Genomic DNA, 18,326 nt, shown 5'->3' on the forward strand with positions numbered 1-18,326 from the left:
ATCACCCTCCGAAACCCCCCCCTTCTCTGTCAGCATACGACCATGGTCCCACCGGGGTTAGTTACCCTATCTTTCCTATGGTTACTCGTATCCCAGTTGGTACCGCGGGGAGGTAGGGGTAGGAGTTATTGGACAAGAGGCTAAGGACCACTGTGGCGAACCACCGGTCTATATTACGCATTGCCCAGTCATTTACCAACCGTCGTCGTCGAGTTGTTGCTATAAGGGAAACATTCAGGTGCGGCCAAAACAAAAACAAATGACAGAACGTTTTGTCACGCGCACTGATGTAAATTAGATAGGCGCGTAAGTTAACGCACGGCCCGGTGGCGCATGGCTGAAAAGTCGCAATGTGGATTTAAGAAAATCATGTGATAACGAGGTTAGCCGCATGGCAAAAAGACATATTGTTGCTGCGAGTAGGACTTTCTACGGTTTGATACTCACTGATACTCCCTCTGGTTCAGAGAAGAAATTGGCTATCAATTCTCAGCGACATTTTAGAAAATGGAGAATAGCGCAGACCCATGAACTAGAAACTGTACTAAATACACAAATATTGACAACGCAAGAATGCTAATGTACAGCAGAGGATGGTGGGCTAGGTACGTCGCCGGGAGCTAGAACCCAACGCTAAAGTGATGTCCAACGTGGAAGTTGGAAGAAGTCGTCAACTGTGAGGTAGAACCCACACTCGAGACCGGCATGAAATTGAAGATATTCATCAAACTGAAGGCGTACAGTTGAGTCCTGATGTACTTAGTATTTATTACGCTGCTGGGCGCTACGATGAGGGAGACCATCTAAGACGAATTGTTGCGTCTAAAACACGCAACCGAAGCTAACGACAATAAATACTTGGTTCATGCTTAGGAACCCTTTACTAGATTTTCCCCGTCCTCCTTAGTTTTTTGTCGGTGACACACTCTATGCTCAGAAAACATTACGTAGATACGAACAGCAGGCACCTGCTTATCATTTGCAACTCCAAACAGCATGGCATCAATAAAGACAGCGTGGATGAAGATGATGTCAAATGCATAAACCATTATTAGACAGATGATGATTTCTCGCACAGAAGACAACGATTTTTCAATTTAAATTTCAAATAGTGAGAAGTAATCTACGATATGGTGATAAGTATTTTTATTAAGCGTTTACGATTATCAATAAAATTATGTTAGACAAGGATTAAAGGCAGACTATACATCAATTTCGAAAATGATTATATATTACGCAATGTATGTAATCAAAAGCACCACCGATTGTCAAGCTCCCACTCTACCACGGTCAGCAATCACGAGAGATTACACTTATCCTTAGCGCTGGTTCCTCCAACCGCAATTCCGTTGCGACCGCTTGCTCCACCACTTCCAGATCCATTATCCCGCGCAGCCCGTGCACGTTCGTCGTCCTCTTCTTGCAACGAAAGCGCCAAAGCCCGTGCCAAAGCTTCATCCTCAGACATATTACCCTGAACCGCTTCCAGGTGGATACTGGCTACAGCCGGCCGATTTGGAACTCGTTCGATGCTCTTTTGATTTTGCTGTCGCTGTCTATCGAGCGCTGCTTGGGCAACCAAACTCCGCTGCGGTACCGACGCGCTTTGCGCCCCAGCGCATTCGTGGTCCGATGTGTGGCGATGCTTGAGGCAATAGTTCCGTTTGCAAACTCCGCACGAAACTGGGATTAGTTCCTTTTTCTTGCATGTTTTGTACGAACAGCGATTGGTGTAGATTTTCTTCTTCTCCGATTTACAAAACTGATCGATGTGAGCCCCGACCGTCACATCCGGTGAAACATCGCGCGCCGTAGGAACTGGTTCACCGCAAAGCGGACAAATCGGCACCTGGACATCCTTCTTGTACGCTGAAGGGCAGGAATGTGTTCGGTAGCTAAAGTGGTCCGAGCTGTGGGGAAAATGCAGAAATCAATTTATAATGAATCACTCAAGGACAAACGCAGAAGCGCTTACCAAAAAATGTCGCCACAGGCATCACATTTCATAGGGAGGAAATCTGGGAAAAAAATTAATTATTGAATCGCATACGTAGGAAGAATATACGCAAAATTAGCTTACCGAGCTTGTTGCAAAACTTTTCACAACAATGTTTGCCTAAACTTGGAAACTCCATCGTATTTTGGTACGTATCACTGCTGATGGCAAATGTTTAACAAATGGAATGCTTAGTGTCAGCCTTAGGGCGCACTATTTATTGGATGAGTCTCTCTATCGGAAACTTCGAAAATACGCTGGATGATTCTACAAATCCTGATGCAAGACTTCTGTTCAATGTGATTACTGGTGACTCTTGCTTTGTTACAATCCTCTCCGATAATGATGAGTTGCAATGTTGCTGTGCTGATGCACGCTGACAGTTTTCTGACGTTTAATTCATGATTTTCGTGCAGTACGCATTTTGTCTTTGCAGCGGTACCGTTCGAAGAATCGGTCTCCGAGAAAAAATTAACATTTTTTTAATTACATCTAAAATTAATTTCAATGCAAATTCCTATTAAGAATGATAAATTCCAAATTGTCGTCTTCTCTCTAAGATTAAGACAAGAAAAGGAAATTTGCTCCATTCCGAAAACAATGAGATTTATTTTGGTCTTCAATCTCACAAATCAGTTGCTCCATTTTTCTATACAGTCATAATTAACTGGTTGAAGTTTTTTTTTAACCTGGGCTGCTTTTAATGGGAATTTTGCTAGTTGAACCATCATCAAACTAAAAGTAACTGAATATCAAAATTTCATATTAAATCCACTTCGAGAATCAAACCGACAATTAGAGATGCGAACAGATATATTTACGCTACCAGCATTGCCTTTGGCCAACTAGTGAATCAAATTCGTTAGTTGGGTAGAGGTGGTGGAACAGCCAGCAATTCACGTCTGTCGTTAAAAGTGTTATGATCCTGAAATTCTAGATACAACCTATTTTAATGCATAATTATTCGAATGCTCACACAGCATTTGCAGAAAATATATTATCTGAGAGAGAGAGAGAGAGAGAGAGAGAGAGAGAGAGAGAGAGAGATAGAAATAGTACATATTGCATTGGCTTACTAAGCCAAATCAAGCTTCGATTTCATTATTTCTCATCAGCTTAATCAGATCCTTTTCTTGCGGGACATCACTCTTGACTAGGGGTTTGCTCAGAAATTCAAATATTTCCCTTTTTTGGGTCAATCCGGTACTACTTACTCTACCTTTTTAGAGTCAATCCGATACTATTTAGTTTAGTCACTAAGGTAGTGTAGCATTCTGATGGGATGAAGTCGAAACGCAAATTCCACAACTAATTTGAAAATCTCCTCGCTTAACTTAACAATAGTATTTACCCAACAAACAAACACGGAATAATAGATTATGATTATTACTGGTTGTTACAGTTTCGAAGCTCTTTTTTACAGATTTGAAGCTCTTTTTAGACGGCTGAAAATTAACCTGATGCGACTCGTGGTGAATAGAAAAAATCTTCATTCAAAAATCTATATTATTCATTTAGTTGAATATCGTACAATAATATTCATTTCACTAATTCTCTAGAAAAATGTTTTCAAATACCGGTAAAGCATATAAAACAAAAATTATCATCGCTTACATTGTGCCAGGGCCTACTTTGATGCTTTTGCTTCATTATTGCACGTACGCTTCGTATAATAATCGGTTACGAATGAATATCTGCATGGATGAATGGGCGGTTTGTTCGTTTGGCGTTTTCAACTGCGTCACTGAATATTGAAAATGAGTGCGGCTGAATATGATCAATTTTCATTCAATGAATTTGATTATTTATGACTCTGCTAGTTGTATATCGTTCGACACAGAGTTCCTTCAGAACATTTTACAATAAAATTTGAGGTAACAGTTTATTTTTACAGTTCAACGAAAAAATATACAACAAATGTACATTGTAAGTCACTGATTTTTAATGTTTAGATCAATCCCCTTTTTTACGCAAAAAGTCTATTTTACATTGAAATTTGTAGTCAGTTTTGGCTGATTGCCGTTGTTGAATAGGACGTTTTGAAAAAGAGATCTAGATTTTTTCTTCATTTTCGTGTAGTTTTCAACCCTTTTCAACGACTACCGTTTTGGCCGCATCGACTGATCAGGCGACATCGAACCGTTCGTACCAAAGATGCCAGATGTAAAGATTTTCTTCATTTAGAAGACATTTTAAATCAAGTAACGTCTTTTACATATTTTAAAGACCAGTGAAAGCTTTGGACACTTATTTCAGAATTCGGAATTTTAGTTGACTTCTGGAAAAACCAGTAATTCTGAGTCATTGGACATTGAAGGCAAATTTTTATTCAATGTAAAGATATATGAAAAATATATCTCGCATCCCTGGTCTGAACCGGCCGACAACTTTGCACACTTGCACAGCACACACCGCACAGTCCATCGCAATCGGCAGAGAGTATCGGACGCATTTTCTGCATTTTAGTGGGTTTCGTCATATTTTGCTGCTTTTTTTATTCGGAAGTGAGTGTTCAGTTCAACAGTTTTGATTTCTTTTCGTGCCAAACAGCGAAGCCGGCTAGCTGAAAAAGTGAGGATTAATAACGTTGCCGGTTCCGGATTCAAATCGGTGGATTATTGGAACGTTTCTTCCCGCAGCAAGTGTCAACTTCGAGGTTAATATTTTCCTCCGCCTGCTGGGGAACGGTGCATTAACTTTTCTTCTGCGTGCCAAGCTGGAAGAAGCAGGGAAGAAAACGCCATTCAATGTTCTGTTGTGTTTGTGTGCGTTCGTGGATTGTGGGCTGACATACAACAGGGTCGGCTCGGTTACCTTTCTGGATAATTTGTGGATAATGTACTAGCAAACGTCACAGAGCATCCAAAAAGGTGTGCAAAAAACTGAATGTTTGGAAAAGAGACTGCAGCAAAGCTTGCGTCAACGACGTTACGATTTATGACCATGGACTCAGAAAAGTGTAGACGCGGAAACTGTTAACTATTACTGTTTTTATTTTTCTTAATTTTGGGTGCGGTTCGCATGGCTGGACATTTTTATTCGCTTGTTTTGGTCTTATATTTCCAAAAAGATATTTTCTGTTATCAGATTTAGGCAACACAAAAATATTTATTTGGATATATTTTGAATGGCCTGCCAAAAATGCATTTATTGTTTAATTATCTAGATATATACATTTACAACAATACGAAAGCAAGTGCCTAATAAAAAATAAAACAATCCGGATAATTTCTATTTAAAAAGGGGTGACAGTGAGTTCCGAAACAGAACATCTCGAATGGAATTTCCCCGAAAATAACATCACTACTGTTTTGCATAGGATTCCAAACAGGTGAGTTCAATCTGCACCTATCTTCTCTTCCACCATGATTCAAAACATATGCTAAGGTCGATTCGCAATCGACAGAAACGACTATATGAAAAAATTTCGTGTTGTGTGAATTCGTTTGGAATTTGGTAAAGAACATGTTTTCAATATGAACACATTCTATCAAACAAAAGTTTGTGCTTACCGTATAGTGACTGACTAAAAGTATCTAAATGTGTCATTGGAGCCTATATTGTGTGTGTGTTATGTCAAAACCATACGATTCTAGCCTTCAAACAAAAAAATTCGTGTTATCTAGATGACTAGGAAATGTTTGAGGGTCTGGATATGACAAGGTTGTACACTGCGTTTATATGCATATGTGTCTGAGATTGCGTGGAATTTCTCTATATGGGACAGTTATGCGTAGATCATGCTAATTACTTGTTAAATCTACATATTAGTGTTAAACTTTCCTTTTAAATTTTGTAGATTTCGTACACATTTTGTACTTTGCATGATGTTCCGAAAGTTTTGGTGAAGTTTGTGAAAAATTGATGTGTAAAGGCTCTAAAGTTTTTTTTTTTAAATATTAAGCCATTCCATCCCTAGGAATTGTAGTACTTCCTTTTATGCGTTAGACTGCCTTGGATTTACAGGGCTTTCTTGAACTAATTTTGAATTCTTGAGATACCCTGAAGTTCGTAGTTACATTGTAATACCTAAGGTATGCATTACACTTCATTTATTTTAAATTTCGTCTCGTTTGTGTAATACTACGATTGCTCAATACTTTGTGATTAGACGAAATTACGGACAATTGAGTGAATTGATATGCTTAAGGGGGAAATTGCACCTTATTCTCACGGTACCACTGTAGCGTCTCCCGATTGCAGTGACAGCTTGCAAAATCCGGCCAGCACTTCACTGAACCTTTGCGAACCCTTATGAAAGGTAGTATACGCCCTTTTAACACTGCCTTTCGTTTAAACCCGCTAAAATAATTAAAAAATCAGCTACGTTTTATCATTAAAACAACAGTCTTATAGTATTATTCAGTGTTCATATCAGTTAGTCGCTTTACAGTTTGTTTTCAAATGTTGTAGATAGTATACATTTTTTAGGCATTCTTGTTAATAAAAAGCTTGATTTTGAGTTCGCAGCTGCAAATTCCTTGCCAAATCATCAGTGTCCCGCAAATTTATTGATGAAAGCAAACTTGAATTAGCTGGGGTCCCATGTTCCATTGTTGCGGCGAGATAAAGCTTTGGTCTTGGAGAGAGCCTGCCTAAAATTTATTGTTACAGAAATTTCACCGTCCATGAGATAGCGTACTCCACGCTTCATCAGACTTCGGTTGCATAAGTTTCAGGCGCGCGTTCTAGGCACTAAATTCTTGATTCTGACTTGAGTGGAAACATTTCTAGTACGTGCTGCTGCTGCGTGTCATAACGTCCGAATGGTGGTGCGTATCAAAACCCAGGATAATCCGAAAACAATAATGCGTCAAAATATCGGATACCATTACCTTCGCAAGTAAGCTTTATTTCGTAGACTACACCATCAACCTGCACTTCCTGGGTTGATACGTAGATGCGATACTTCTTCGTAAAAAGCTCACAGCGAAAAATCTTGTTTGCCGAACAATACCAATAATGAGCAGAAATTACATTGCATTTCGTATTATGATATCGAAAAATACCATATTGCATGTTTTATCTGATTTGATGCAATAAGAGCATTAATGTAAGTCAGCTTATGAAATTTTTCAGAAAAAATTACAGCACGAAATCCTGAACACCGTGAGAGTACGCATACAACTTTTAAACCTTTATGGAACGTGAGCAATCGTCCAAATATGGTATTGATATGCATGCTTTGATATAGTTGTCACCAGCACTGAAAAAATTTCGGGTGGCCTACTTCTGTCTACAGCGCTCTACATCTCTACATATTATGTGATATAAAGTTTCGTAATCGGATTCACACAAAAATCACCAATAATACTAAAAAGTGGTCAATTAATAATAGTGTTTGTAACATTCAACTTCTAATCGAGGGTACGAAATAATATACCTGTCGTATTTTAGGAATTGTTGATACAAGTGGAATCCGTTTATTTGCTCACCTGTCGTTACATGGAAGACATGTAGGTAGGAATTGCCCACTAATCCTCATGTTTGGTTTGGTTGAAGAAAAAGTAAAAAAATGGAAACAAAAATTGACAGGAAACCAGTCGAACCAGATGCAGAAAAAAAAGTACTTGAAGTTTACCTGGTACCTGTCTGCAGTATATGCCACCAAGAAGCATGCCCACGTAAACATAATCTTTGGTGGCATTCGGTATGTACCTGTGCGTGGGCACATTTAAAAAAGACCATTAGTCATCATGCAAAAATATCGTCCCAATACATGTACTTTCGTTTTATACATTGTGTCAAACAACGAATTTATGTTGATATAGTCCAATATGCTTTTTTGTCAAGTGTTCACTACCTATTTAGATAGAACGTACTGGAACAGTGATTATTGGGACAATCATATGCGTATGATAGGCAATCACAGACTGAAAAAATTATGCTATTTTTGCAGTAGACACAGTCATCAGGTTGCACGCAATTAACTATAAACTTGTAATTTGAACATGTCAAGCCATTTAAGCGCATGACAGCAGCAATATGCCGCGATACGGTGTCACAACAATGGGTCAGTGAGAACCCGTTGGTGCTATCTATGTTTTTGTTTTTGTTTCGTTCCCAGTCGCCGGATGCCATTGTGTCCATATACGCACGGCTTTAGGTGGTTATCAAATACCTTTTCTCACTCCGTAGGTGCAATCAACGGGTCGTACCAGAACAACATTCAATATGTATGCGGTGAGAAAACTATGCAGTCGAGATTTGAGTTCCGATAGCGTTGCCGTTCGAAGGTCGTCTTTTGCTCTTAGAGGTTGAATGTAGGATTGTTTTACCGGTGCGTGGAGGTTACATCCGCATATTTGCTTAGTTGGTTTATTATCTATTTCTGGGATCCTTATCACCACGGAAATGTGGTCTAATTATGTCTACCTACACGTTTCTTCGTTTTTTTTATCAACATTATTATAACTTAGTCGGCGGTTGGTATGTGTGAGTGTATATTTTACAAGCACGAAGAAAGGTATGATCTCATTCCTGTTGCACACAAAGGCAGATATTCAGGTTTTATAATCTATTTAACACCCATCCCGATCCCGGCTCGACTGGTTTTCCAAGTCACAACTCCCACTACCAATGCCTTCACCGAGAGAAAAAGAATGCGAGAGAGAGAGAGAAAGATCGCGAGAGAGTTTTGATGTGGCGACACCTAGCAGAGTATTTGATCTAATAATTGATCTCGCTTGGCAGTCGATTGGTCCATCGATATCGACACATTCCACGCATAGCACAGTAGTGTGATACAATTTGCTCCACTGAAATCTAATGAAAATTGTCCGCCGTGCGAGCGGCTGTGATGCAAACAACAAAGTAACTGTTTCTTTCCCTTCCGTCTGTTACTATAACCGCTATAGCTTGTTTACGTATTATTGGGTGTAGCTACGCGTGCCAAACCATCCTATGTGCGCCAGTGACCTTGAGAATAAGATGCTGAGACGTACTCGAGACATTATATTGGTAAGGGTGTAACTGATAATTTAGAAATTAGAATGATTTGCAAGTTTAACCATTTTGATCCTATATTACCAGTACACAAAATATACTGTAGTAAATTACCTATATGTAGTAGGTATGCAAAATTATTTTTTTTCTATATTTTCTTTCGTTTAATATCAAGTTATTTTTACGTGAATCAATTAATGTATTATTGCTTTTTATGGATAATATGAAAGTAGAACATATCCCCCGCCTGTACATCAAAGTTAAAAGAAATGATATTTGAACTTCGAGAAATTAGTGACAAAACAATAGTACCGGTTTACAGCACTGTTGCAAAAAATGGGTTAAATTTGTTAGTGAATCTGTATGAGGATTCTATTATTTGTATCGTTCATATTTCTTATGAATTAGTGCGGCATGTAGTATGTTAGGATGGTAGACCATGCTTCTTGGATATCTCTCCACTATTCTTCTTATTCGGTGGTTTTTAGGTTCAATTGATTTTTAACTGTCTTTTACAAGCTTTTATTTGGATTAAGAACCGGTAATTCAGCTGGTAACTTCATTATGTGGATGTTCAGATCATCCAACCATGTTTTAAAGGTGGAAGCGGTCCATAATACCTTTGAGCCGGCAAATTGGACCAACTCCGTACCAAGAGAAACCACCCTCACTGATTGATTCAGATTATCCGTGATCTGCGATACTGGTTTGAATGTATTCATTGTGGAAAGTATGAGTATCATCAACGGTGGAATTTTTACTAAGCGTCTAGTCGCTACACGTGGTTTCGCGTCAAGACGAACATTGAAAACATGCTGTCGATTTTCCTGCTACACTAGAGCAATAACTCGCTGCGGGTTTCCCGCTCTCCCGAGTTCAATTATCAAAATCTGCCCCTATTTCGAAAATTATATTTTTGACCTCTTTTTCTCTATAAGCTTGCAACGAATTAGCTAAAAATACGCGTTTAATGCAATTTTCGATGTTTCTTCGAAGTTTATATACGTATTTAAAATGCAAAAAAATAGGAGATAACAAAATTCCCTCCGCATGATACTGTATATTGACATGGTTCGGGGACTTTTCATCTAACGCAGTATTACAGTGAAATCACATAGACACTTTGGGGACAACTACTTTCTTTTTACTTAAGCTACATTGTGATCAAATTTAGTTTTTGGCAACCTTGCTTACCCACCTATGCGATGGTCGAAATAATGTACAAAATGAGGTTTAGGGTCAAGTTCTCTAGAGGTGTCTGGATTCTTTTAAACTTAGAGTGTCCCATGCCAAGACTCCTGAAGATGACAGTAAAACCAGATGATATGCGCTCGCGATCTTTCAAACATGATAACTCCCGTTTATAAAGTTATTCGTCTAGTGGTTATAAATTTACAAGCACGGTCTCAAACGTGAACCTACAAATGCCCGGATTCGCACGTTGATGTATTGGTCAAGTCCTGAAATCCACCCTCGGCCCTAAAAACACAGGTCCTTGCATTCAGTCGGACCAATAAATAAATAACGCTCATATCCATTAAACAACACGTTCAATGGCAACATGACCAAGGAATTCTAGTGATATGGAAGAACTCACTCTCTTCTAGAATTTGAACCGCACACTGAAAATTAAGTATCAGATCCACGGTCCGCATGCTATCATTCAAGAAAGCGAATATGCAAAAGGACAAACGATCATTAAATAGAATTTATACACGCGAAGTTACATAAACGTTAGCATTCTATACTAAGTAACAGCATATATTAATATACCGACTCTTCTACGCCAAGGTATAACTTTCAAAGCTTTTGTTAAAAAACCGCATTTAAAAAAAACCAAACTTTCATGTAGGAAATTTATTGAATTTACCTAAGATGAAACTGTCGATTTGCACAAAAAAATTTTGTGTTACAATCGATCTGTAGATGTGTCGAAATAAACCAGTTTTTTTCTATTACATCTGGAACTGTCTACCAACAAATCTACAATAACGAATACCTCCAAAAGTCGCTTCTTGAGGTCTCATGAAGGTCTGAACCTAGCTTTGTACTACTTTTGCTTTCCTAATCTGTAGTAAACATACCAACGCTTCAGCACATCAGTCTGTCAGAAAATGTAGGGCCATCGGAAGCCAAAACTTTGCAAAATCGCACTCCTGGTTCTTTCTTCAAAATCATCCAGTGCAGTACTCTGCGTCACACTTTCGAATTTGAACCGCTCATACTGTGGTCGGTCTTTGTCAGTATTGCTCTTCTCCCATCAATTCTCCTCCTGAGCCACCGATGGATCAAGAGCCCTTGTCGTTATGTTATATTTATTGCGCACAATAAAAATGTTGTTTGCAATTTGGCATTTAGCCCAATTATGGAAACGTATCTGATAGGGAGAGTGGAAATGCCAACTTGTCATTAACATTTCGCAGTGAATTTCTTCACATTCATTTGGGATATCTTTTATAGTTTTGTACGCTTCCTTTGCACTGCAAACTTTGAAAATGATCATTGAAGTGTTATTAGGCAGCAACACTCCCCATGGCCAGCTGTTCGGAACTCAAAATGCTCGTTTAGAATTCTCGGAAATTGTTCGCAAGCGACTTTCGTACATGTTGCTAAGATCATATTGTCTATATTAGATGAACAGATACCTCTATTATATTCCATGCGGCTTTATCCTTTTATGTAACGCCCCCCGGAAGAATTAATAAAGATCCGGGAATTGTAACGGCTTCCGAAACCAAAGATAATTAAAACTACCTTTATAAAACTGTCGAATTTAGTTCACTATGTGGCTTTCACGGACTCAGGAAACAAGAGCGCTTAACCATGTGGTACAGGAGCTTATATAGCCTGAGGGATTCACTCGGGCGGTTTCCCTTCGGGTGCTGGCGCTAAGGTATAGCCTTCATTCGGCTGCAAACGGTGGCTCGGCAGAACACGCGATCATCTTCCCGCCCGATCATCAGGCGTGATGCGTAGCTTCGTTTGCGGGTTGTGAACTCGGCTACTTCGATACGCATGCAACCAGCGAGTCGCCTAGCATCCCTATTCTTGCACAGCTTCGAATTTCGAAGGGATTAATTCACCTAGCTAGCTCCTGATTGGCTGTCCGTATTAGTGAATGGCCCCACTTGACGACACATCAAATATTTTTGTCGCTCTGCTCGTTTATGAGTTTCGGTTTTTTTCTCAAATGGGCATGGTGGCGAAACACTAATACGGATGCTTTTTACTTGTGAATGCATGTGAATGTTCCACTTGACAGTACAACGGCTCTTTTTACCGTTCTGAGTTTTGAATTGTTTTTTTTCAAAACCGACGTTACGACGACCCACATATTCACGAGTATTTAACTGAAATGAAATGCAACTTGTTCAATTTATTGTTAGGACTGGTAATTAATTTAATTGTGCCATTATCTTTATATAAAAATATCTTTTTCTTGCGTGTATTTTACATTTAACGACAATGTTTTTTCGTAACATTTATAGCAATACTGACACCCAGTCATTACTTTAAGGTTGAACCTTGTCGAAGGTTACAGTCTCTAGGTTGCACGTTGAGTATGACGTACTACTCCCAAGTATCATGCAATTGGTTCAAAATGTAATTTCAACAGGCTTTGATCAATCACGGGAAACTCACGGGCGGTCAACTAAGCTAAGCGAAGTTACATACACGTTAGCACACTCGACACACAAACACACATGCGATCGAAAACGTTAACGTACAAACGTTCAAGCACTTCGCGATGATACACACGATTGCGAAATCTCAACGCGCACAAATTTCTGAACCGTACAATGAATATCACATTCGGAATCATGGCCCGCAACGATGGCCTTAAGCATTATTTTAGTGTGCGGCATTGCCTGTCTTGTCTGCAATTGTGAGTTAAATATAAATCAAAGTTCAATAGCCACCCATTCTTCTGCTACAGCCAGCAAACTTTGAAACATGGCGGACAGTTGATAGATATCACTTCATAGTAATACTGTTTCTTTCGCCGGACTATAAAAAATTCAACAATCGCTAGAACCAACAGCTGCAAGATTAAGATGCTTTCTCTTCCCCCATGATCGCGATTGACGAGATTTCTCATTTTATTCACTGAATTCACTGAATCATGCACAGTTGCATCGCCAGTTCTTCAAAGCCACCCAATGAAAAATTATAGCAATAGCACACATCACGCATCGTGCAACTCGACAAAAGGAGATGACGAGGAGATCTCGAACACTGATACCTGTGCAACAGAATCGGATGTGAGCTATATGGTTGTACAGGCTGTAGGACTCAGTGAAAGCGACAAAATCGAGGTAACGAAATTAGTACCAAGTTGGAAGTCGACTGATACTCTGGGCTATATTTCTTTTAAAATTGAACTCGGTATGAAGTGGAAATCAATCGTATTGAATGCAACAACATAGCCTAGTGGTGTCAAATACCGTGAGTTCATAAATCGTGCGAACGTTACTTGGAAACCCGGTTCCCGATACGCTTAAATCGGCATATGTATTGTGATTAAATATTTTCGTGTGTGTATGATTATGTATCAAATGATGTCTTATGAAAAATATTTTGTTTAGTGATTCTTATTATTTTTTATGATTGCGATCCTGTATGATGTCGATAGAATAATTAGGATAATTATATGTTCAATGTTTTTTAATTATAAGTTTTCAATAAGACCATGAAGGTCAGTTGAAGAAATTAATAAATACAAATACAATGAGAATTTTTAATTTTTATCATCATACGATTAGATCGTTCGAGTTTAAGTAAAGACGAGAAAATTATAAACGCATAGTTGGTCATAGGTATGTGATTGGCCACACGCACAACTTAAAGAACTTAAAAAAATCAAACTATTGATTTGAGTTATATTTTAATCAAATCTTGCACCTTTAAAAATAGACGAACGAAAATGTGTTTCTTTCTTCTACTTTTTATTTTCGAAATCTTTGTCACGCAGCTAAAGTGAACTTAATTATCGTTGTTCTGCATATCTTTCGTTGCACCTGTACCAGAAAACGAAGCCCTTATCTTCAACGACTCGACGAGCAACATATTAAAGAGTCGTGCTGATTTCGAAATCGATTTCATATATGACTAACGGACGGAGTCTTGGGAGTGGCTGATATCTTATCAGTAGATTTGTTTACTTGAACAAAAAAATAGTCACTGTTCGGTGATAATATTTGGACAGGTATAAAGTTACACAGCATGTCGCAACTGTCGGTTTGTTTTCCACACCCAAAATATTCGATAATCGTGGAAGAAAATTAATCTAATTTACAGTTTTTGATGAGAAACCATATTGACCATAATAGATTTCACATGATGATCAAATATTTCTGTCCTGTTAAAATCGTAGCACGGGTTACTTACAGGTTGTGCACATATCCAGTGAGCATGATGAGCAGTGACCCAACCCCTTTCTAACTATTCATGAAATTTGAATCTACGCATGTTGACGGATAATTGTTACTACAAGATGCTAACTGGCCGGTAACCGTACGGCAACAAAAGCAAACCAGATAGAGAAGCACCAAGGATAGAAAAACAAAACTTGATGAATGAGCGATTCCATCGTTCACATGGGACAATTTCCGGTAGAATTATGAATGCATTCTCTACTGCAGACTAAAGAACAAGCGGAAGACCCAGTACGGCACCGGACGAAACCATTGAGCATAAACAGAACGGTTTCTTGTTTGCCATTGCAAGGCTGTCATAACAATATGCTATATGCATACAGAGTAGGAGACTTCATGGGGAAATAACGACTGAAAGCTGCTTGTTTATTATGAATAAAGCATGAAATAATGCTATTTTTTTTAAAGGATTCATGCATACCCGTCATACCCCAGAATCAATCCCCTGCTTATGGTTTCGGTTGATGATTTACACACCTTCATATCACACCAGGGTAAATAACGCCGGAAGTGGACAACGAACAAGCCATTAGTGTGTGCTTATTCGCTGTGAAAAAATGCACTTTCGTTATCGCTTGGCAATGTTCCATTTACCTATCTATCATTGTCGATTCAATTTGCAAAGTAATTCGCTAAAAACAAAACATGAATCATTTGTCTCTATTTCCCTATATTTGTACGTATGGTGTGTGATTCGATAAATGGAATTTGACATCCCACAGACGACCAACTTTCACGAATGAAGGTTGGTCCAGTTGCATCTGTTGGGGCAATATGGGAAGGTTTCCAATGAAGCTATAAATTAAAATACATTGGAATTTTCTGGACAAAGCAGGGTTGCGGAGTTGGAGGAATTGATAGATTCAAACGTAAATTGACCGAAAGAATTAATATCATCGATGAAAAATTACGCTGATTTCAGTAAATACTTGATAATTTTGAGATTCCTTTTCAGCTCGACTGAAAATGCTTCTCATATCTATAATCATATGTGCCAGCCAACATTGTTCAACAGTTGGGACCTCCGCTCTTCAACCCGAGCAACGAATGACTAATCTGGTACCTAGCTATCATGCCAAAAAAAAATTTGGACGCTATGGAGGATCATGGCATACCTTTTGTACAAAACGCTGATTCGCAACTGCGTCCAATTGAGGACATCTGGTATAATTTGAAGCAGAGAGTACCTGTTTTAATCCACCTAGTGGTGTGATAGTTGCTTTCTCAGTTATCCAAACTATGATGCATTAGCTGGTTTTGTTCAATCAAATTGTTGAAATGTCTATTATATTCTTAATTCCCCTAGCACGGATCCCATGACTACCACGAAAGTACACGATGAGTCTCTTTAAACAAAAAAGTATAATTAGCTTAATCAGCATGAGCTCAATGTTATCTTCATGTAATTATATTTTGAAATGTTGGTGGAATGGGTTTGGAAGTGGAAGGGGTGGGAGGTTGGTAGAGTGGGAGTTGAGGATGCGTCAGAAATCCTTTATCTTATTTCGGTATACGGGGTGGCTGAAGGAAATGTGGGTGTGAGGGTGGTCCAAGAAGAGAGGAGTGATGAAGGAGGGAGGCGTAACTACATATTTTGCCTTCCAATTGAGACTTGGTTTGAGAAAATCGGTTCAATCATCACTGAAGAACCGATGTGACTTTAATTGTGGAATATATCCGGAATCCGGGACTTCCCTCCCGCAGGTTGATGGGATTGACGGTATTGTAAACATCATCAAGCCACAATATATTCAATAGAGTTATCTAAATATAAGGACCTTCGCTCTTTTTAGTTTTTATTTGCACCAAGTTCTACTACTAGAGGTTAATTAGTTCTCATGTTAATAATCCACCAAACATTATGACTACTGAGGATGTGATTTATATAAGAAGCCCGCTTCAAGATGTTGATTACAATACGCCTCGATAGTGGTGTGTCGAGGAGGCCGGGAGGGCTGATATGAGCCTTTTGTCTGTTCTATACCTTTCCTCTATTCACCAGCTCATAACCAACAATCAACCAGTAACAAATAGATAATTGAGAAAGGATGTGCTATGTGTGGTGATTGGCTATTCAAGTATTAGTAGTGTTTGAAGTACTAATGTATATCTCATGTGATGATCATAACTTCAGCTGTATCTTGCACCTATCTAATCTATTACGTCTCTCATATATTGTCTTTTATTTCTTCTTTTCGAGTCCTATACTGCCATTCTACACCCGCCTTCAGCTGGGTCAACAAAGATGGTGATAGTGAACGTCTTAACACTCACACATTCTCAAACGCGGTCTCAGCGGGAACCTACAAAAATGCCATCGTGCACGCGATTACGAATCGGTCACGTCCGAAAGTCTATCCTTGATCCTAGAAGCCTAGGTCCATGCCTTCAGCTGGACCAATTAAGAAAATACGCCCTTACCTATTAGACAACACGTCTCATGGTGACATGACCGGGAACCCTATCGATATAAACGATCCCACTCTCTGCCAGAATTCAAACCGCGCACTGAAAATTTAATATTAGACTCACGGTTCGCGCAACCATTCAAGAACATACGTTACAAAATCACGTCAGCGCACAAACGTTAGAGCCCCTCGCGATTTTCCAAGCAACATACGAACTCGCAAACATGATTACACCCCGGTGATAAGGTGAAAATCTCAGCACTCATAAACTTACCAACACGATCTCAAGTGTCAACCTACAAACTCCCGCGCTCGCGCCATCATGAATCGGGATCGTCCGGAAGTATCTATCCTCGGTACAAACAATCTAGGTCCTTGTTAATTATTAAAAAAATAAAATTGAAAAATAACTACCATATCCACTAGACGAAACGTTCCATGGCGACATGACCGGAAACTCTAGTGATATGGGATAACTCTCTCCCTGTCAGAATGTGATCCGTACACCGAAAACTAAAGATCAGAATGACGGTCCGCGAATATATGAATCGCCGCAAGGTTTCAAAATCGAATTTATACACGCGAAGTCACATACACGAGAGCACACGCGACAAACACGTCAACATACGAACGCTTAAGCCCTTCGCGATCATCTACGCACACCTATGCCCGCGATCGCGTAAACTTGATAACACTGCGGCAATTGTGTGAACGTTTTAGTACTTACGAAGTTACAAACGCGATCTCAAACGCCAACCCGCAAATGCGCGATCATGAATCGGTCACGTCCGGAAATCTTTAACCTTTATTCTAGCAATTTAGGTCCATAGATTCAGTTGGACCAATCAAAAAAAAAAAAAAAATAATAAAGCTCATATCCACTAGACCACGCGTTCTACGACGACATGATTGGGATCTCTAATGATATGGAAGAGCCCACTTCCTTCTGGAATCTGAACCGTACACAAAAAATTAAGTATCAGATTCACGGTCCGCGCGCGATCATTCTAGAACACACGCGAATATGCGAAAGGCACACGGTTATGAAATAGAATTTATGCACGCGAAGTTACACGTTAGCACACGCGACATACAAACGCACACGCGATCGAGCACATTAACGTACAAATATTCGAGCCCTTCGCGATGATACACGCGATTCCGAGTCCTTACGCCCGCACATGCCTGAACCGTACAAAGAATATCACATTCAGAATCACGGCCCGCTACAATTGGCCTATTGCAGTGTTTTATTGGGCGACATTGCCTGTCTCGTCTGCAAATTGTAGTATGTGATTCTGACGGGGAGCCCTTCCGAGAACCTAGCTCTACAGCTCCAGTAGGACAACTCTCGAAAAAAAATATATATATATATATATCCGGAATCCGGGACTTCGATAATGAACAATGTATTCAAAGAATGTGTTATTGGCGATCAGTGACCTAGACGTGCATATCGAAGTAATTTGGTGACCATTTCAATAGTGTTTAGCGTCTGGGGAATTACGATTGTACCGATTTATATGGGAAATTCCAGTACAA

At 39.3% G+C, this 18,326-nt stretch overlaps 2 protein-coding genes across 9 annotated transcripts in view; one reads left to right on the forward strand and one right to left on the reverse strand.

The window, feature by feature from the left end:
* Nucleotides 1-1,129: 1,129 nt before the first annotated feature.
* Nucleotides 1,130-2,378, reverse strand: LOC131676658 (AN1-type zinc finger protein 2A). Its single transcript, XM_058955885.1, has 3 exons — nucleotides 2,081-2,378; nucleotides 1,976-2,018; nucleotides 1,130-1,910 (listed from the first exon to the last, which is right to left on the reverse strand). Exons 1-3 carry the CDS (start codon nucleotides 2,133-2,135, stop codon nucleotides 1,298-1,300), a joined length of 711 nt encoding a protein of 236 aa, XP_058811868.1. The 5' UTR covers nucleotides 2,136-2,378; the 3' UTR covers nucleotides 1,130-1,297.
* Nucleotides 2,379-4,402: 2,024 nt separating this feature from the next.
* Nucleotides 4,403-18,326, forward strand: part of LOC131676655 (lethal(2) giant larvae protein) — a 34,633-nt gene continuing 20,709 nt past the window's right edge. For 2 of the 8 annotated variants that reach the window (XR_009303215.1, XM_058955876.1), the window contains exons 1-2: nucleotides 4,403-4,652; nucleotides 5,163-5,327. The gene's annotated coding sequence lies outside the window, so the exon portion shown is untranslated. Of the gene's footprint in view, nucleotides 4,653-4,680; nucleotides 4,867-5,162; nucleotides 5,328-18,326 lie in introns of those variants that run through there. The other 6 variants (XM_058955879.1, XM_058955877.1, XM_058955878.1 and 3 more) reach the window with 6 other exon arrangements.

This window comes from Topomyia yanbarensis, chromosome 1 (genome assembly GCF_030247195.1).
Source record: "Topomyia yanbarensis strain Yona2022 chromosome 1, ASM3024719v1, whole genome shotgun sequence".
NCBI classification, from domain to species: Eukaryota; Metazoa; Arthropoda; class Insecta; order Diptera; family Culicidae; genus Topomyia; species Topomyia yanbarensis.

Coding starts and splice junctions, on each gene's coding strand:
- LOC131676658 (XM_058955885.1), bottom strand. CDS start 2,135: ATGGAGTTTCCAAGTTTAGGCAAACATTGTTGTGAAAAGTTTTGCAAC. Junction 2,019..2,080: donor AAAGTTTTGCAACAAGCTCG/GTAAGCTAATTT, acceptor TTTTTTTCCCAG/ATTTCCTCCCTATGAAATGT. Junction 1,911..1,975: donor GCCTGTGGCGACATTTTTTG/GTAAGCGCTTCT, acceptor TTTTCCCCACAG/CTCGGACCACTTTAGCTACC.